Raw genomic sequence first — 21,990 nt, 5'->3', positions numbered from 1 at the left:
CACAGTAGCTAAGTTGTTTTAAATCATAGATGTGTTCTCAATGTCAACAATGAAACTCCACATTGAAGATGCAGTTTGTTTGCAGTCACACTTGTTCAGAATCGTGTAAGTTAAATGTTTATCTGTGTTTTTTTTATATTAAAATGAGGTGAAAATTAGACAAAACAAATCCTGTTGAACTTAACACTTCAACATTGGATTTTTCTGCAAAGATAGGATATCTCACAAACCAAATTAACAGATTTAAGCCTGAGTTACAGGACAGGTTTGTCTTGAGCCTGGTTTATACCTCTCTGTTGAATCAACACCATAGGTACAACACAGCGTTAGGTACGGCGTATGAATTGTCACAACGGTGTAGGTCACTTGCGTAGGATACGGCATTAGCTCTGCATTGATCCTATGCCCTAATATAAACCAGGCTTTAGCCGAAGGAGCGGCTGATTGTTGACAGTGATCTGAGGATTAAGTTAAAATCCACAATAATTTTTGGGCAACTTGGGGGCAGTGGAAAGACCATTACTAAGCGATTGGAGTTGATATTTATTTCAGAGTAAAACACACTTTAATCACTGGTGTTTGTCAACGTAAACACCATTAGCTCTTTTCATAAGCTGCCTTGAACGGGTCACTGAAACTTATCACCTGATTGGATTACCTAGAGATCAGAAGTCACCACCTTACTGACCTTTGGTCCAAAACACTGCAGCCAGTGTTGTTTTTCCCTTTTGCTGCTCTGGTGATGATGTGTGAGGATGTTTTGTTTTGTCTGTCCAGTGACTGTCATGTTCACTGCCCGGTTTCTTTTATTTATCCCACACAAACTGCTGTTAATGCTCCTAGAAAATGAAAAGCAACATCTCTTGTGTACAAGGGAAAGATCCATGATAGCTACTGTAGAAAACCAAATACAAAAGTTAAGACAAAGCTCTTTTGTAAGAGCTCATATTAGATTAATTTAATGCCTTTAGTTTTTCAAATTATTATTATTGAATTATTAATGTAGGATTTTTCAAACCTTTAAACATTCTTTGGCAATTTTAAATATAATGACATTGATATCCTTCAGACATAAACCTCCAGACCTTTTAAATAAACAGTACACACCATGTACAGTAAGGGATAGATGGAGCTTCTACCTTGAACTTTTATTAATCAGTATTTCAAACATGAATACAGTGATTACCCATGGTGCTGTGGAGAAAAAGCCAGGCACAAATCAGAGCTTTTGCAAATTCAAAATGGTTTGTGTGCATGACTGGGAACAAAATACTCCACATAATTGCCTAATTCATCCAAAATTGCCTCTGAATGTGGAAGTCAAATGATTGTGAGTGCTAAATGTATTATTAGGTTTCTAATCTTTAGTTTCCACTTGCCATTAGCAGAACCTGAAACACGTTTTTGAGCTTGGTAATGGGATGTTTCCTATTGAGTTGTAGTTGACTTCTCTCTTCACAATATTGTGACTACAGGCTTCCAGTGTTGGTTTTTGTTCAAAAAATTCAAAAACAAGTTTTCTTTTTTTTTGTCCTGATGATACAGGAAGGTCCCATGTTATATAAAGGTAGATGTCCATGTGTTTTCTGATTATAGATCAGATCTAGGTTCTATATTACTACTGTGAAAGTATCAAAGCCTCAGTCCACAGAGAAATGCACACAGCCTGTATTCAGAGACTGAGCCTTAAAACCAGCCGTCAGGACTTCTGGAACTTTGTGATGTCACAACAAAGCAGTCACCACTCTCAGCCATGCCCCAAGCTCCGCCCACCTGGACCCACCATCCAACCTTGGAGGATTTGGTTTCTCTGAGTGTTTAAATGAAATCTGCTGTATTTTTATTGGATCACAAAGGACCTGTTGTTACTAGAGCTCCAGAGAGAAGCCTGAGAGAGGAGATGTAAAACTACATTCAGATGGTTTTTGGTTCTTAAAACCACAAATATATCTTATGGATATCAACACTTCAAATATAACACTGGTAAAATGTAGAATATGGGACCTTTAAGGGATTATTTTATGTTCATCCAAGCTTTGTAAGTTCTCCTAAAAATGAGCATGACTTTCACTTCTTGAGCCTTGGACAACCAAAATAAATCCTTGAAAACTTTATATGCCCAAAGACAACTCGGAAACAGAAAGTACACATTCAGATGCCCTCAGCCCACTGACTGGCCAATTCATTGTGTGGATCATGGTTGATTGTGGACTTTATTTTTTCATCATGACGTCAAAGTACACCCTCATGTCCTCCTGGTTTCACAACAGGTATGAGAGAGGAGGTGGAGGAGGGGCAGTAAAGAGGTGGTGGGTCATGAGGTCACTGCTCATATTGGGGATTAAAGGAGATGCTTATCTGTAGGGAGGGGGAGGCAAAGTATTGGGCAAGGGTTGGCCAGATATACAGCTAGAGATTTTTGAAGCCCTCAAGGTTTGCTGAAGCACCTGAACCATGTTTTCACAACAACAAGGTTCCTCCTTCCACTTCAGTGTAGAGCCAGTCTCTGCTCTCTGTTAGATGAAATGTGATTCCACCCAATTCTCTTTGAAATGCTACAGCTTGAAGGAGATAAGACTTCCTAATGGTATTCATTCAAATTGAATAGAAAGTACTTTTCTTTGTTGGGGAGTCAGTTGTCAGTTCTTGCAAGGACACTGTTAAACACTAAACCCATTACCATCTCCTTACCAGTCAAAGCCCCAGGGTTCAGCACACCTAGCCTTACAAGCCATGATTGGAAATATACTCCCCTCCCCACCCTCTTTTTAAAGATCCCCTTTGTTCTAGCTTTGCATTAGTTTTTCTGCAGATACATGGGAATAATGGAGGAAAGGCTTACGGAAGTGGCGTGTCTCCCTGTTGCACTCTGTGTTCATAAGAGAGAGGGAAAAAACATGAGTTAATTGCATTTTTTACAGGCCGTCTCAAGTGGAAGCAGTTTAATGAGGTTAGGCAGCTCGCCTCGTTGAGAATCGCAACTGCTCCTAATTGTGATCTCAAATATGCTCATAATCCCCTGGTTTGACAGCAGCAGAGGTTTCAGGGGAGGCATTAAGGTGAAAGAGAGAGAACAAGGGACAGAAAGACAATTAGCAGGGAGGAAAAACATGTGAACAAGTGCAGCAGCTTAAGACATTTTACTCACACTCAAAGTAAAATAAACTGTTATTAAAGACCTGAATGTTTTGTTTGAAGTCTGTTGTAAGCTTCTTTCTCCTCAGAGCGTGAGTGAAAACATGTCGCACTGTTTGAACAGGCCATGGTCTGTTTAAATGTTCGATGCCCTCTTCTTTTTCTTATACCCTTGTTATTGGTGTGCCCACATTATACAGTGCTGTTGTGTCAATAGCTGTGTTGTCAGTATCAGCAGCATATCCGCGTGTCATATGATGAAATAAGTGTCTTTTCTAGAGTAACGCAGGGTGAGGCATCACTTAGCTGGTACTCAGATTTCTTCTTTTTTTTTTTTTGATGAGCACAGACTTCGCAAAAAGTGAAACTTTGTAGACTCATTCTTGATCTTTCCAACACATTAGAGCTGTCGATTAATGTTGATTGTCAAATTAATAATTTGATAATTTCAGGCATTTTTTAGGCAAAAAATTCAAACTTTTGCTGGTTCCAGCTTCTCCAATGTGAATATTTGATTAGGGACGTCCCGATCAAGTTTTCATTCACCCTAATCCCAATCAGAGTCTGATCTAAAACTTAGATTTACGTTACTTTAATGTTGAATGATTTGCCCATGGATCTGGCATTGAAATGCTGTAGACTACACAAACCATCATTTATGAACTTCTTGATCCAAAAACTGAAATTCATGGTTCAAAAAGTTAAATTATTGATTTGATATAAAAATCTCACTCTGTTGGAGTTGTTGTAACCAAAGAAACACTAAGACACTAACACAAAGAAACACTAGTACTGACACTGGTGTGCAGAGGGCACACAAACTGACAGGCCTAAAGTTTCATTGGTCATTAAACAACATTTAATTTTAGCATTTTAACTGATGAGATGAGTTTAACTTTATTTTCCCCAAAGAGGGAAATTTGGGCTAATAGAGCTAATAGACAAATAGAACCAACGTGCTGTCACTTTCCATCATAACACTGAATATATAAGACCAACAATACAGTACAGAGAGGATGGACACAACAGATACAACAGACAGTCTGCAATGTTATGAACACAGTCCCAATTTGACAGAGTAGTGTATTCCGCCCTCATTGTGCAATCCCATTACCACCCCTACAGCCCGACACAGTTGCCTGATAAGCAGGTTCAGCAGTTGCACAGTCCCATAGCCTTGCATTCAAGAACATGCACATGCAGAGAAAAGTGATGCCCAGCACTGACTAAAAATGAGACGCTGCTGCTGAACATTTTCTACACTGTTTAGCAATTGATTATTAGCCTCACATCTTAGTGAACCAGCCCCAAGCTCAGGATGACTCTAGATTTGCTTTTCCTTGTCATTCACGTGAATATGTTTGGGTTTTGGACTGTTGGTCGTACAAAACAAGACATCTGAGCCTGTCCCTTGGGCTGTGGGAAATTATAACAACCTTTTTTCACAGTTATGACATTTTTTACACTAAAAGCTAAAAGCTATGTGAGAAAGTTCTTAATGTTGACTGGTTTGATGTGTGCGGGGTTTGAGTGAAAGTTAAACACGGGGAGAAGGTCCTGAAGAGGATCCTACATGTCAAATATCACAGAGGCAATGTGCTTTGTTGTTAGCCCAGGTAAGACCTCGATTCATTCACCAGTTAACCGTTCGCAACCACTGACTTCACTCATTCACATCCCAGCATGTAAAACACACAGCAGAGTAAGCAGTTGGGTCAGATTGAGGTCAGATCATGTTCCCACCACAAACGAACCTCTTCAGAATCCACTTGTAATCAAACCACAGACCTCTTCCTTTAAAGCAGCTTTGAGCCACACCCAAGTCCAATTGCTCTGGTCAAATTGTACCAAACTAGTTTGATTCAACCAGATTTAACTATGCAGGTTTGAGAACAGCCTAAGTTAACCATGACTCTTACAGATGTGGCTCTATGATGCTGATCTCTGTTAGTTGGCTGGTCCACCACTTTGGTCCAAGCTGAAATATCTCAACAACTATTTGATGATTGTACAGACATTCATGGTCCCCGGAGGAGGAAGTCGACTGACTTTGATGATGATGAATGGTTTTTGGTGAAATGTCTTCGCAACTTTTGGATTGACATGAGCTTTGGTTCAGATTAGGGCTCTCACTGTGAACAGCGCTTCAGTTAGTGAACCAGTCTTGTCCCCATTCATTACCCTTGTCCCCATTAGTGCCTCATCAGTTTGTATTTGATATGTACTGATTGGTCAAGCAGATATTTCACCTTGACTGTGTCGTTCAGCTACTCTCCAGTTCTACAACTGCAGCAGATGACATCAGGATATAAACAAAACTGCTTCCATCAGGTCACCTCTGACAAACCTGTCCGCAGGGCAGTAATGAAGCATTGCTCAATGTTGTGACTCACAGTAATATTTACCTTGACCTTACAGTCTCCACCAGCGATGTTTCACTCGCGTCCCCTCCAGAGGCAATGTTGATGTTTCAGCTCCTGGCATCAGGGCACTGAGATGAAAATATGTGCATTGCTTTGATGAAAGTGGGGACAAAAGCAGACGGCATGTTGATAGATGGTGGGGGTTTATTTTCTGTGGTCCAGTATGTAAACCACCAATGCTGCCAGTGCCAGTGTCTCCTACATTAAGGCTTTAGGGTGCATCAGTGGAGCTTTGCCCTCTGTGGTCACATGGCTGCTGGCTGTCCTGAGCTGTCACTTTCAAAATGTGAGATGACTCAAGGCACCGGACAGCTTCAATATGTGTCCACTGCACCCGAAACAAATCGTGCCGGTGGCTCATGACACTGCACTCGTGCAAGCTAAGTTAGGCCTGTGAACATTCTCTAACAAGTTAGTCACAAATGTGTGTGTCCTCTGTTTCCCCCTCTCTCTCCTCAGAATGAAGAACAAGCTCTGGTACTTTGAGTTTGGCACCACTGAGACCATATCTGCCACATGCAAGAAGCTCAACGAATGCATCGAAGTCGAGGTGAGTCACCGACTGTTGTCACTGAGACAGAATGGATGAGTGGATACAAAAAGTGATTGGTTTTGTTATTGACAGAAATGAGGAAAATATCCTCAAACACTCGAGATATACTGTATTTGATGAAAAAAAAGAAACATCTTGCGTACACTACACAACAACAAGCTGTTTCAAGTTTTCTGTTTCTCTGCTGACAGGCTTTGAGTGCTTATGAGTTATTTCATGTTTTTCTAAAAGGTTTTGAAGAAATTTACACCAAAGTAGTTTAGCCATTAAATAAGGCGGGCTATTCATAGCACATCATCAGATTAATGCTCTATAAAGTCACTGATTGCCTCATTCTGTCATACAGCGCTGTGTAATCTGTCGCCTGGGCGCTTAAAGCACAGTGAGACTCCAGGAGAATCCACCAGAAACATGCAAATAAACTGCATATTGTCACAAAGGGTTCATGCCCTGCGCCCTCCATACCTTCAGCCAGTTCAAATCATCCATTCAGACCAACCGGTGTATGCTTATTGTTACACATGGTAACACATCTTTTATTTACTGATCATTTTTACAGATATTGCCTTAGTGAAAATAGAGCTTACTTACTTTACTAAAGGTTAAGGCTGGTGGTTAAGGCTGGTGTTACGCTATATTGTTTTTATTGTTAATGAATCCAGTTAAAAGCCCAACAATCCGTTAGTCCATCTCTTAATATTTTCTCACCCTACTCTCTGTATGTGTCTTAACCCCAAGAGAATTTGTTCTTAGTGAAGTTGTAAATTTAAAGAAAGGCTCTGAGCTATTTAGTTTCATTTTTAAAAGAGGCTCAGTAATCCCCTGAAACATCTGGGCACTGTTGGACACTGTTGTTGGGGACTATTTTCAGCTGTGGATGAATACACATTTGCTGCTATGGTGAGTATTTACAGCAGCAGGATGATGTACTGTAAGACTGATCTAAAGGAAACTTTGTTGCCCATGTTCATCACAATGAAGGAACACATTAGCCATGACAACAGTGTGGCTCGTTAATGCATTTTTTATCATGTTTGGAAAACACTGGAGCTCAGAGGAATCAGATGTATCACACAGACAATAATATATAGAACATCACTGGAACTATTCTTTAATATTAATATGTTCCTGTATTTTCAGGTAATTTGATATTTAAATAGTCACTGTATTGTATTATATGCTCTTATTTTAAGCATCGGAAAACTATTTCTGATCTCCACTTAGTTAGTTATGAAAGCTTAGCTTGCAGGCCTTTATAACAGGCAGGTAGTAAGGAAGTCTTCTTCCCCTCCGGAGAGCCAAGACCACCATCTTCAGACAGAGTTTGAACTGTTACCCTCAGGTTGTCGGTAAAAGGTCCCCGTTATGAGGACGAAGAGATGTAAGTTTTCCTTTGTTCCGGCTGCACTGATGAATGAACTCTTACATATCACCATGGACATCATGTCATACTGTCTGTTGACGCTGATAAGTGTTTGGTGCTAGGCGTGTCTTTGTGCATTTTTGTATAGCCTGGCTGCAAATCAATTTCCCTCTAAGGGACAATAAAGATGCTTTCAACTTTAAAAAACTCTAATTGCAGTGCTCAACAACTTATTTTACTTCCTCTAAAATTCCCTTGGCATGTGAACTTACTGCAGATACTGTATGTGCTGATTGATTATATCACATAGACCTATTTATCTCCTGATTTGAAGCAGAATTTGTCATGATCTTCTTGTCAGTGGGAAACTTTGTAAAAAATATTTGAATTTCATCCAGAGGACCTTGTACTTTGTCAGCCTCTTCGAAAGTATCACATTATGATTAATCTCTTTAGCCCTCAGTTTTCTGTATCTCTCTGAGTCTGTCTGTGCAACTGATTGCAAAACCGACCCTTTCATGTGAACGCACCATGGATGATGCTGACGTGTTTACCACTGAGTGGGGTGTGATTTCCGCGTGAAGTGACATCATGTCTAATAAGAAACTGGGGAACAACTGTGTGGGCAGACTGCAGCTCATGAGGGCGATCAGGTGATTTGCACAAGCAGGAAACTTTTGGAGGGCACCCAGTGAGAGGATCTGCACCACAGGATGTAGAAAATAAACACCAGACTAAGGAGGGGGAGAAATGGACAAATAAGGAGACGAGTTGAAAGCGTTTACCGTGAAGCAGCTGTGTTAATTGTTGAGCTTTGATTACTATGACCTTATTACCTTATTAAACTTAGTAATGGAGTCCTTCATAAAAGCACCATTTTAAAATCCCCATTTTATGATAATACTATATTTTTGATTTGTTTTTTAAACTGGTTTGAAGTGGGTGGGGCTTATTTGTAAAAAGTTGATGTCACGTACTAACATGCGTCTGCTTTTGTAGATGAAAAAATGTCGCAAACCTCTATTTTCTGCTCACTATTAAGTAAACTATTAGTATAAGTGAGTAAAGGAGTAGAGACTCTGCCCAACATTTGAATTTGTGAAGATAGTTGTTTGGTCACTGTTAATCAAATCTGATCAAACCACATCCACACAGCTCTGATGGAAACAGACACTTTGATTGTTTAAGTGTAATAAATTATACATAGAGATGTTTTAGCTTCAATTATTAAAGGCCCAATACAGTCTAAAGCTAGATGTCCATGTATTTCTGATTATAAAGCAGGTCTAGGTTCTACATTAATACTGTGAAAGTATCAAAGCCTCAGTCCACAGAGAAATGCACACAGCCTGTATTCAGAGACTGAGCCTTAAAACCAGCCGTCAGGACTTCTGGAACTTTGTGATGTCACAACAAAGCAGTCACTGCTCTCAGCCATGCCCCAAGCCCCGCCCACCTGGACCCACCATCCAACCTTTGCGGGATTTGGTTTCTCTAAGTGTTTAAATGAAATCTGCTGTATTTTAATTGGATCACAAAGGACCTGTTGTTACTAGAGCTCCAGAGAGAAGCCTGAGAGAGGAGATGTAAAACTACATTCAGATGGTTTTTGGTTCTTAAAACCACAAATATATCTTATGGATATCAACACTTCAAATATAACACTGGTAAAATGTAGAATATGGGACCTTTAAGGGATTATTTTATGTTCATCCAAGCTTTGTAAGTTCTCCTAAAAATGAGCATGACTTTCACTTCTTGAGCCTTGGACAACCAAAATAAATCCTTGAAAACTTTATATGCCCAAAGACAACTCGGAAACAGAAAGTACACATTCAGATGCCCTCAGCCCCCTTGTACAAAAAACAGTTTTGGTCTTCATAGCTAATTTCCTTCCCGTACAATTGTACAGGCGTGAATTTTTATTTAATTCACCTGTTGCTGCATAATTGAGGGCATGCCTTCTTGAGTGACAGGTGGATGAGCATATGCTTACCACTAACCGGCATTGACTGAAGCCTCGGCTCCAGACACACTGATCAGCCGAGAGTAGGGAGGAGTCAGGCACTGCCAAGATGGCGACTGTGGATCAGCACACACTGAGATCCAAAACCACTGTTGAGAAACCTGTGGGTGACGTCACAAAGACTATGTCCATCTTTATTTACAGTCAAGGTTACAAGGTTTTGACGCCGTCTTGATCTGAAGAACTTATATTTCTATAAAACTGCATTGAAGAAGAAGACGGAGATTTAAAGATGACTGTGTCTCCAGTCGTTTGTGTATGTGTTTGGATTGTGTTTCTGTGAATATACAGTATGTATGTGTGCAGGTACAAGTATACATCATACTCCACACACACTTTACCTGGTGGTTCTGTGGTTTGCCTGCATATTGTGGTCGTGCGATAAAATCCAGCATTTTTTATGGTAGCGTTGACTCAGCATAGTGCATGCTGAGTCACAGCAACGTGTTGTTGACATTCTCTGGTGTGTCTAAAGAATTATTTGAATCCAGATGAGGCTAGACACATTGTAATTCAGAGATAGGCAAAGAGTGTATCTGATAATTTCTTTGTATAGTGTATTAGACGTTGGGCCAACTTAGTGTATTTTACTGCTGTCAATAAAGACACTCTGCAAGCTGCACACTTGGCTTCTCTACAAGTAATCCATCAGGACAAAATAAATCTTGTGGTCATAAACAAATCAGCGGTACTCAAAGTGGGTGCAAGCAGGTACAGCTGTGTTACCTGATGACACTGCAGCTTGTAATGTAAAGCAGCTATGACTTTTTCAGCCCTTACATCAGCATAACATGTAAAATGGAGACTTTCCTGTAAAAAAAAAACGAGCCCACAGGTCGTCTGTCAGCAGGTTATTATGACCCATAGTTGGGTTTTGTTGCTAGGTGACATCTAGTGGTCATAGTGATTATGACAGGAGCAAAGAGAAAAGTGCGGTGACGTAGTTTATAGAGCGACAAAGTCCACGTCAGGAGGTTGGGGTGGTTGGATGAATATGACACAGGAGAGCGTTGTTAGCTTCCCATGTGGAAGCAGCAGTTTACGTTGTTGCTATTATCTATGACCGTTCATTGTTATTATTGTAACCGTGACAACAAAGATCATCTAATGTTGAGGAAGTACTTATTTTAACACGAATTGCCATCTTTCCTAAACCTAACCAGGCTATGACTGTTGGAGGACTGGTTGTTGGATGTAAATCCTGCATTTATCACCCGTAAACTGGTTTCAGTAAAACACAAAAGACCAAAAATGAAGAGAAAATTCTTCCACCCAGACTTTTATCTGTTCATCTCTGTGGTTATTGTGCGGCTTGTCACAGTCTGGAAATATCTGCTAAAGAAATTGCTGCCTACACGGCTGAGCTCGTACACTGACAACAGCAATGAAGTTTCAAGGAAACATTTGCCAGTAGTATATCTCTACACAGATGGAGGCAACACATGCTGGATCATATGAAATTGGCTGTTAAGAACTTTGTCATCTTTGTCAGTCAGTAATAAAGAAGATGTTCTAGTTAAATTGTGGTGTGAGATTTTCTTTAGCTGTTCCCAACATTCATTTTTTCCTTCTTCTTTCCTCTTTTTTCTTTTTTTTTCCTGGTCTCCCACCCTAATTTTCCGTTCAGTGTGATGGGATCATCTTGGACCTCAGCAACACCTCCTTAGAGGGCATTGCTGTCCTCAACATTCCCAGCATGCACGGTGGCTCCAACCTATGGGGCGAGACGAAGAAGAGGAGGAACTACAACCGCATGAGCAAGAAGGTTCCTGAGAGGATGCCGGCCAGCACCGTCACAGATGCTAAAGAGCTGAAGTTCTGTGTGCAAGGTGAGTCAGTGCAGATAAGTGAGGACACATTCAGGAATTCACCCAACAGTTACCTGTTTACAGGAAGCTGCTGTAAAACACTGAGCACTAACAAAATAGAACTTAAAATCAATTCATGATTTTCATAATTCAAATATATAAATGTATATTAAGTGCAATAAACTAGGCCATGAAGGGTTTCAGCAGTATATTAATTAGTGGCTGCTTCCTCTACAGTCATAAATATAAAATAACAGGCTTTTATTGAATAAAACCTTCAAAACCCTGTGGGCAACTAGATCTACTTGCTCTCTATCACTGTCTTCCAGCGTTTTTTTCCTTGTTACTTTGAAGAACCGTCTCCTTGTGACCCCTCATCACAGGTTATGGCCTGAGTTCGGGCATGAGTTATGATCAGTTCAACCTAAGTGGGGACTCTGACAGAAAACAGGCCTGCATTGAAAGTGCATACACGGCTGTGTTGGTTGGGGGTGTTGTTTAAGGTACCGGTGGAACAATGAAATATGATCCAGGACGTCCAATTGGAGGAACAGATGACGTGTTGTTTGACACCAAAACACTGCACAGTAGTTTATAACACTGGGATAGAATTTTACAGCTCTGAATGAGAGAGCTACAGTTTTATTCGAGTGAGGCCAAAGTATTTTACAAAAAAACATCGGAAAGATTAAACTGTCATCTTGTGTAAGAGATGTTTTTTTCTTATCCTTTCATTCAACTTCAGTAGAGCACCACTGGGCATTATATGTATAGAGTGAGTCTATTGTCTAGACTGGCGCCCTGAAACTGAACTGAGATATAGTCAGGAGGACGGTGTTGAATAAATGGGCACATACACTGATGACTTAAAGGTCCCATATTGTATAAAGGTAGATGTCCATGTGTTTTTGATTATAACCAGGTCTAGGTTCAGAAGAGAGGCTCAGATCCTCTCTTCTGATTGGCTCACTGACTAGTTGTTACTAGAGCTCCAGAGAGAAGCCTGAGAGAGGAGATGTAAAACTACAATGGGAGGGTTTTTGGTTCTTAAAACCACAAATCTATCGTCGTATAGATATCAGCACTTCAAACAAAACACAGTAAACTTGCAAAATACGTTGGGAAATGTCTCAGGAGCTCAGTGCCACCTGAGACACCTGTGCTCTGTGTCCACTGCTCCAAAACAGCCTTTGTCTTTATTCTACAGTGCATCACACTGGCTGCATAACAAAACTTTTTCACTTTTTTCATAGAGAACCATGAATTGGTCATTAGTCATTACTGGAAAATAAAATAACACATGAAAAATACAATCATAAGCTTTGATTTTTTTTAATGGGCACTGCATGGTTACATGAGCGCATTCACCTGCAGAGAGAGAAACACGTCATCAGTTTCTAGATTTAATAAATTAGTAAACTGGTTAAGAAAAAACAGTTTGAGGGGTCCCTGTCCTTCTGTCCTGTCTCTATTGTTATGCTGACAATGAATTTGATCCATTTTCTGTAATGGTTCAGTGGTATACAATAAGGTCACAGTGTCATGATGTCACTAGATAGCTCTTTAAGACATCAGACTTGTCTGCCTGTCTGCCTGTCTGTCTGTATGTCTATCTCCACTGAGCTCTAACATTTACCATTCTGTCATCCGCTCCACCCTGGAGACAGGAAGTGCTGGCAGAGCTTGTATTTACGGACAATGATAAGCACCAAACATCTGTTTTAGATAAACGCCATGACATGACCTCCAGCGTTGTGTCAGAGAGGAGGCAGGAGAATAAATGAAGAGAAGTGTACGTTAGATACGGTACGTGTCCGACCGTTTTTTTAGGCTGTGTTCAGATTTATACATGTGAATGAGGCCAGGCTCTGTTTGAGTGATGCATGGTGAATCTGACACAGTGGTGCAAATCAAAACAGACTTTCTGAGATTTCTGCTCAGACACTTGAAACTGACTTCAGCTCAGTGATGATCAAACTGCTGCTTGTACAGAGAGTTTTTCTTCACACCTGACTGTGACTGATTGAGCCATCTGTTTTTACATTAACCCAAGTGCAGCCTTTCTGTTGAAGTTAACACTGTAATAAAAGTGTGGGAAAGTCTGCTCTGCATATTGAGCGATGTAATATTGAGTCAGGGTTACATTCGAAGAGTTAATGGACATAAACAGGGATAACTGCCTGTAATCAGCCGCTCCAGGGCGTCTGACCGTTGAGTGGCATCTTGACGCAGCAGCTTGTTCCTGATTCACTTTAAAATAGAACAAGTGCAGACTGTACAAGAGCCATTACATGTGGTTTAAAGTGTTACCTGCTCGTCACTCTTAATGCTCTTAACAGCAAGAAGTGTTTCAAAACTTTTAGAAATAAGTCAGGGTTCTTGATAAGTTTATAACTTTATAAGTTTGATGGAGCAAATATATACTATTATTTTCCAATAAGATTTGTCTGTTTTATATAATCAAACATTCATTTAATATGTTACACAATGTGTGGATGTTGCTGCTTTATATCTTCCACCTGCTCATCATTATCACAGCTGCTCCTTTGGTTCTCAATACTTCAGTTTGTAATTACTGTATAAGGCAGACACCAACAGTTTTGGAGCAGATGCTCATTAACTGTCACATCTTTCAAATTACAGATGTGAATCAGAAATCACATGATCCCCAGCACCACAGCTGCTTGTTAAGAAAATCCAGTCCACAGCAAAAATGTCTGTTGACGATCGTGTCAGTCAGGACAGCAGTGTCTGACACCAGTAGATAAACACTGTGCATGCTCGTTACCTGAGTGTTGAGTTTATCTGCTGCCACTGTGCACGTAAAGGTCAGTTTACATGTCACAAAGAGCTTCATTAAATCTGAGAAAATATCCAGGAGTTAAGAAAGATGAACAGGAGATATCTTACATTCAGGTTAGTGGCCAACACATTACCCAGGCATGTGAAGCCTGACTGATATGGACATTTACCAGGGTCCAACAAAACTATGGTTTCATTTTGGAAAATGCAAAGCCTGGTGTTTTTGCAGCTCAACCCGTCTCTGATGCTTTAATTTTCTGTTTAAAATTCGCCTTATACACTGAAAAAAAAAAAAAAAAAGAAAAAGTTGGAGAAACTCAAAATTGAGGCAACAAAGTTCACGAAAAGTTTAAGTTGGGAAAATTGATGTAAAGCTACAGTATCTAACTTTTAAAAACCTTTTTAGTTGAGATATACTCCAAAGCCAGACCCACTGAGCAGCACAGAGATGTTCCCCGCTGAAGTTTTAGAGGGCGCCTCGTGCTTCTAACCAATCAGCAAAGACCAAAGTGGGACCTCACACCAAATGTCAATCACTACATGAAAATACTTCTGGTCAACTACTCATCTATAAAAAGGACATAACAGTCTGCATTGTGTAACTTTTTTGTATTAAAAAAAAGGGATTTTAACCTCATTCAGTTCATTTGTTCACAGATTCAGATTCTGCGTCACCTCTGATGAAGATTCATTTTTCACTTTACGTGCTGATAAATAAGATTTCTAAGCCCTAACAGCTTAAAGCTGTTATTTAGAAAATAATTCCCTCTAGGCTCTCTCTAATGTTTTCTCAATTCATCCCACTTCTGTCCGTTTCGCTTCACTTTGTCCCCACGTCTCCGCTGACTGAAAACCTTGTTTCCATGGAGATCTAAGAGCTCAACTGAAGCAGAGACAGGAAGAGAGGAAGCGGCAGGAGGAGGAGGACATAGTGAAAGAAAAGATAGTGCTAGAAGAAAGAAGATGATTCAGTCACTTTCAGTTTTACATGTGTTTGCTGGTGATGGACAGACATACCCAAACTTTGTCGTCATGGAAACAATAATAAACCTAAGTTTATGCAGTGGACACAAAAACTGCTTTGTTAGGTTTAGGAAAAGTGTTTTGGGTGAAAATAAGTTCTTCGTTAAGGTTAGAGGAACATCATCATCAAACTTTACGTTACACTGAGTAATAAAATACAAGTTTATTAAATTGATCAACATTTAACAATTGATTGTTTAAGTCATTTATCAAGAAAAAGCTTCTATAAAGTGACTATTTTCTGCTTGTCTCTGTTTTATATCAGTGTAATTTGAATGTCTTTGGGTTTTGGACTGTTGGTTGGACAAAACAAGTATTTTACCCCTGTGATTCTTTCTCACATTTATAGACAAAACAAATAATTGAAAAAACAATCAACTTCTGATCTGAGATCTTTTCAGGTGTAAAAATATTGTTTAATCCAGTCCAATACAACTACACCACAAGTTTATTCACAACATTGCATTTGTATTGCAGCATATATACTGTTATATATTATGTTTTATGGTGGTCAGACATCAGTTACAGAAAGTTAGATCATAATATAAAGAAATATGCTGATAATTATTGCAACATTATTTCCCCCGTATTATTTATTTGTCGGCTGAGAGTAAGACCCGCTAAGTCTGATGTTTTTTTACTTTGCACACACACATAAATGCATTCATGCAGATGTTGTTGTGTGACTGCATAAAGGTTGTGCATGTTTGAACGTGTGTGATGGCATCCTTGTTCTCCAGAGTTGTCCCTCAGGATTTAACCTTATTAAATTAGCTTCTCCTGCTAATGCTATTTGGAAACAGGACTCAGAGTCGAGTGCTCTAGTTTCACAGAGAAACTGTGTTAGGCTTGCATTTATGTGCCTCTGTCTCTCTGTGCCATAGTGTGTGTGGTGTGTGTGTGTGTGCACCTCTGTCTGTGTGAATGCGTGCCTGCATGTTTATCATACAACTAATTGTTTATGGCAGTTGCTTTCTCTGGCAGAATAAACTGAAGCTTTTAAATCCATTTGCTGCAGATAATGCAATGAGCCAGGGTTACCCAGAGAGAGTGAAAGAAGCCCAGGGCAGTGGTGACCTCAGCGCTGAAACTTCAGTCCTCTGAGTCACCGTGTTCCTGCTCTGGTTTTTGTTTTGCATGGACAGAAGCAACGACTGGGACACACAGAGACAGTCTATAGTAACTTATAACTGTAATTGAATCATTTGTGTCATTGAAATTTAAACATGGTGGCTTATACCTGCTTTAAACACGAGTCCTTAAACTGAAAGAAAAGTCCTGCTAATCTGCTGTGAACACAATGCTGAGTGAATATTTGCCTTGCCTTATTTGCATGTAGTGCCACAGTCCATGTGTATTCACCCCAAACCTCCAGACTATGTTGGATCTCAAAACTTACCACAAAACTCAGGTTCTCAAGTTTTTTCTTATTTTACTCCACACCTCTTTTTCTCAGTATCTCTTAACTCAAGTCCACCTAGTTAGCATATAAGCAATGTATAAACCTTTAATAAGTGGTTTATTATATGTTTTAATTATATCTGCTTACAACTACATTATGTAAGCAGATATAATTGTTTATTACGGTACAGTTTTTTTTAAATGTATTATCTGTATTCTGATTATGCCACAGAAGGAAGGATTATAACTACATTAGAGTGTGTTATAAACCATTTACTAAGTGTCTATATAATGCTTATAATGTTTAACATAATGTTTAGAAATGCTAAATATGTGTCCACCTATTTAGCATTTACGTTATTTATCTCTGCATATTCAGGAATTAGAATCATAAACCTTTGAGATTAAGTTTTTTCTCACGGTTAAATATTTTCACTTTCAAAAATGTTTATCAGAAACAGCAGTGAGGTTATTCCACTAACTTTTATTGTCTGTGTAACCACAGACCTTTGTGCTACAGAGTTCCACGGATTATCTGAAGAAAGAAAAATATCAAAAAACACATGCAAGAGCCATAAATGCATTGGAACATAAGCAACATAAGCAGTGAAGTTTACTTTTATTATAACTCTGAAAGTAGTTCTGTGTTGATCAGGCATCACCAAGCCTAGAGAAATAAGCCCCATTAAACGTGATAATAGTGATTCTTGTATCCACTGTACTTAGGATAAATTCAATGTTGGTTATGGTTTTTTATGGGATTAATAACAAAACAATAATACAAGTCAGTTTAGTTTCACTGCACTGTATTGCTCACTCACTCTTCCCTCCTCCTGTAAATTGTCACACTTTCTCTCTCTGATATTTTTGAGCATTTTATTAATTAACTAGGAATTAATTAGTTAGGAAGCAGTCACTTGATTTACATATCAGCTGAGGGGAGAAACTCTTCACATTTGTTATGTTTGAACAAGCATTTGCTCTCAGAAATGCACTGCATCTTGTACTGTGTTTCCCTGTGTCCTCTCACACTCATCCAGTGTGCCTGTCATGGTGTAAAGACACTCAGTCAGTCGGACAAAGAAAATACTGGCGTGGTCATTAAGCTTAAGGTTTCCAAATGTGCAGAGGTGGAGAGAAAAAGTCAACCTGTCTGAATTGAAGTGAAGTGGGGCCAAAAGTCCACTGCTGTCAGCTGGGTGAAGACAGATAACAGTCAGAGGTGCAGGGGAAATCACAGTGAGGGAACGAGCTGCTGACAGGAACAGGATTCCCGTGTGAAGGCCCCGGTGTCAGCCCATCCTATTACCGTGCTCCTCCTCAACTTTTATCTCTGGAACATCTCTCCCCTCCCCTGTTTATTTCCTCCCTGGATCAGATTTCCTCGACTTCCTGCAGTGGATGTAGCTGGAAAGGATGCACAGAAATAAAGTGGCTGTTGCACTCAGTGCTCCAGGGACTGACACGTGGGAATAAGAGAGACTCATGACTTGTACAGTTGACATTGTGAGGACTGTGACTGGGCAGTATACTGGGTTTGGCAGTGATACATTACCACAATGTCATTACTTTCAGTAACAATTACTGTAAATCAGGAGCTCCCAATATTTTGGGGTTGTGTCAAATGCAACGTCTACTACTTTTTTATTTATTTATTGAAACTTTATTAAACCTGGTAAATCCCACTGAGGTGAGCAGCCTCTTTTTCAAGGGAGTTGTACCCAGGACGGCAGCATTACAAGTTTCAGATGGGGTAACACAGCATCAGGCATTTAAATCAAACAATACTAAAAACCAGTGGACAGTGTATGAAGGCTCAGTTAAAGTAGCTATTTATAAGTTTTGCTATCACTACATGGCCAACCTTAGCATTAACAGCTGTCTAATCTAGAAGAAACGTTGGGAGCTCAGCATCAAGCTTCATCCCTTAACTCACAAAGAGCTGTCTCCAGAGGGGGAAACAACACCAATGTTTAGTTTCTATCATTTCTTCTATTGAAGTTAGCACATTAAGCAGCTAACCCCAGCCCGTCCCGACCACCACTTTCCGATACCGAGTCACTGTAGTTACAAAACAACTGTCAAATTGACACTGACAAATTAGTCAATCAACACAAAATCAGCAACTATTTTGATTATTAATCATTTTTGTCATTTTTAGGGAAAAAATGTCAAATATTTGCTGTTTCTAGCTCCTCCAATATAAGGATTTGATGGTTTTTGTCACACAATAGCAAACAGAATACCTTAGGTTGACTTTGCAGGAATTGAAGTTCTACTCTTTAATGTCATTTTATAGATTATCTGATTAATCTAAAAAGTAAAATAAATACTTGTTAGCTGTCCTGAATGTAGCAAAGCTGTTTACACTCAACATGTAAACAGACAGACTTAAATCCTTCCTCTTTTAGCAAAGGCTAGCTGCCTCTCCACAACTCTAACTCCATCTAACGCCTCAATAGACAGCAAACAGCTAACCCAAAATTTTTTTATATGGGGGTAAACTTGAAGTTGTTCTTGAGATTTATAAATTACAATCCCTTCCACTACTTCTTTTCTGACAAAAGTAATCAAATAAACAGTCACAGTCAAAATAAATAAAAAAAAAAAAAATAAAACAGTCACAGAGTGAAGCTGCTGCAGCTGTGGATGCTGAGTAAATACCTCCAAACTGTGGATAGCCATCAAGTGTGAGCTTATTAATTGTCCTGATGGGTGATTAGTAAAGTAGTGTAAATCCATTTTTAGTGAGTGATTGAGTTTCAGATCACTTGGACAACACTGGCAGTTTTAGAAACCTGCTATTTCAGGTATGTCCTGTCTCCCCTTCATGACTCATTTGTTTTCTTTCCCTCCTTGTCCGACGCTCTGTCCACCTTCTCCTCCTCTCCTCTTCCACCCATCACACCAACAGGCTCCCTCCCCTCACCTTGCCTTGTCTTGCTCCTCCTTCCCTAGTCCCCCATGCCCACCCTCCCCAACAATGGTCAAGCTGTGACACACCATGAAGGAGGCTATTTTAGGCTGATAGCATCTAGAGTCTGCATATTGTTTTCTTCTCACACAACAGAAGCAGCGGACTATAATTACTTTGATTCGCCCCCACTGCTCTGTGAGGCTGGAAATAGATCTTGTATGAAGCTGCTGAGTTGCTCTCTCTCTGTCTCAGTGGATTGTGGGAGAGTGGATGACCTTCCAGTGATACATTTACTCAAAGTTAATGAATGGCAGCTCTTAAAGGCCAGTCACTTTCAAACTGGATGGGAATGGAAAAGATGACATGAGAAATTTCTTTAAAAATTATGATGGGTCCTTTCTCATGATTGTTTTCTCCCATCTGGAACATTCTCAGGACAAATTGTTTCTGGACAAAACAACAAAAAAGAAAATCACCATCTGGGTGCTTACAGTCCATGCAAGAATTCAGCAACATGGTGTGTGTGTGGTGTATTTTTGTACCGTATCATAGTAACATAGTGTTCTCTGTCAAACGGCCAAGTGCTCTCCCCCGTACCTTTACCTCCGTTGGGGCTGGCAAGGTGAGCTGCAGTTCCTCTTGACCATCTGCCATGACTCCGACCACCCTGAGACAATAACAGGTCGGTTGAGGAGGGAGGGAAGGAGGGAGGGAGGGCAAGTGGGCGGAGGACGGATACACAAATATGCCTGCTTATAATTATAGCCCAACACCTCAAGCTGATGCACAATGAAAGCTGCAGTTTCTTCTCTGGGGAATTTATAATTCATCTTTCAGCTTCTAATTGAAGGCTTGTTATAAATAATTCATTGCTGAATTTAAAATGATAAGGATACAACTGGTCATATTTTGTAGTTTTATCGTTATTAACTATTATAACTTATTCCCCTGTGCCTTTGGGCTCCATTGTTGTTGTTGTTTACATGGTTCTTCATTAGGATGAACCTGAGCACTAGTTTATTTTGTATAAATCCCACAGACAGTCATGGTGTGGTAAACACTCACTGGTGTGTATTAATCTGTGATTGACACTTGTCCCCAGCTTGTCCCCTGTTTGAAGAAGGTTTGCTAAAAGCTACCGTGCCCAACTGTTGTAGGAAATTACCATTTCTACCCTGAATATAAGACGACCCTTATACTCAGGGTCATATTCAGGGTGATATGGACACGATGACAAACACCAGTGTTTGAAAAATTACTTTTTTGGAGATAGAGAAAACTTGTCCTGACTTGTCCTGTTGTAGAAAGTCCAAGAAAAGAGAGTCCTGATGCTCGAAGCCTTGTTTCTTGTTAAAGTGAATCATCAAATATTGTCCTTGAAGCATTAACATGATGCTTTCATCTGCTTGTCACATAATCACACTCCATCTTCAGGCTCCTGAAACAGTCACAATAATCTTTTCTAAAGATCTTTTTAAGCTCCTCATCGTGACATTCAGGTAATTCTTGGTCTTTGGTTTCTTTGATTCAGCCCCCTGGTCCAAGTCATCTGTGTCTGTTGTAAAGTTGCAGGGAGACACTTTCGACCTGTTTTCACTTGTGAGGAATTTATTTCCTCGGTGGTAGCGAGACACGACCTGCCAGAAATTCATGCATGTTTAACTGGACTTAAGACAAACTATTAATGGACCTGAAGAAGCCTATTAAAGTCTGTTAACATTAAGGCTACAAACCTACCATAATATAACACTCCCCATTCAAAAACTATCTGATGATGTGGATACATAAATGTCTTGTCCTCAAATGTAAAACAACCCCCATTTTTCAAACATAATTTCCAGGACAAAACAACCTTACACAGTGCTGCAACTAACATTTTTTTTTTATATCGCTTAATCTGAAATAATGAAAAATGTAACTCCAAGTTTCCCAGAGTCCAAGATGACATCTTTAAAAATTCAACAGTCCAAAACCTAAGTTTGATATCATAATAAAACAGAGACTTTTTTCTTCTGTTTTTTTTGCATAAAACATTAACAATTAATCAGTTAAATCAAAGTAGTGCCAGAATGTTTTTCTAAATGTTGCAAAACTTGAGATATATATTTCTGACTAGTATGTAAATATTTATGTCTTCAACAGGAGCCAATGAGAAGTCAGAAATTACTGAACAACACACTAACATATTGTTGGGTTTGGTCAAATTTATCAACATTACCAAAAATAAAGAATGTAGCCAGACATGCTTTGATTTATATTTTCATCTCTCTCTTGCTAGTTTTTGTTTCATACTTCTATATAAATGTACTTTAGGCTTCATTATGAATAAACTATATTTTAGTAAGCTCAGTTTATTCATAAACTATTTCTAAAGCATTTTTAAAACAACAGAAATTGACCAAAATGCTTTTCAAAGAGATAAAGTTATGAGATTATTTGATTCTAATCAGACATAATGCGGAGGATGTAAGTAAACCAATAAAAAGAACAGACTGTATATATCTTGTGTTTGATAAGGATAGTGAATATTTAAGTCTCA

General features: G+C 39.4%; 1 protein-coding gene across 2 annotated transcripts in view; it reads left to right on the top strand.

The window, feature by feature from the left end:
* The window catches only part of LOC139624295 (diacylglycerol kinase beta), a 116,851-nt gene that overhangs the window by 80,070 nt on the left and 14,791 nt on the right, over positions 1 to 21,990 (top strand). For both annotated transcript variants that reach the window (XM_071483315.1, XM_071483325.1), the window contains 2 exons: positions 6,018 to 6,108; positions 11,128 to 11,329. In XM_071483315.1, the coding sequence (XP_071339416.1) occupies positions 6,018 to 6,108; positions 11,128 to 11,329 (293 nt within the window). The remainder of the gene's footprint in view (positions 1 to 6,017; positions 6,109 to 11,127; positions 11,330 to 21,990) is intronic.

This window comes from Trachinotus anak, unplaced genomic scaffold, assembly GCF_046630095.1.
Source record: "Trachinotus anak isolate AG129_WGS33_773 ecotype Australia unplaced genomic scaffold, CSIRO_AGI_Tana_v1 ptg000001l, whole genome shotgun sequence".
Taxonomy (NCBI): domain Eukaryota; kingdom Metazoa; phylum Chordata; class Actinopteri; order Carangiformes; family Carangidae; genus Trachinotus; species Trachinotus anak.
This window is presented reverse-complemented; position numbering and strand designations above follow the sequence as displayed.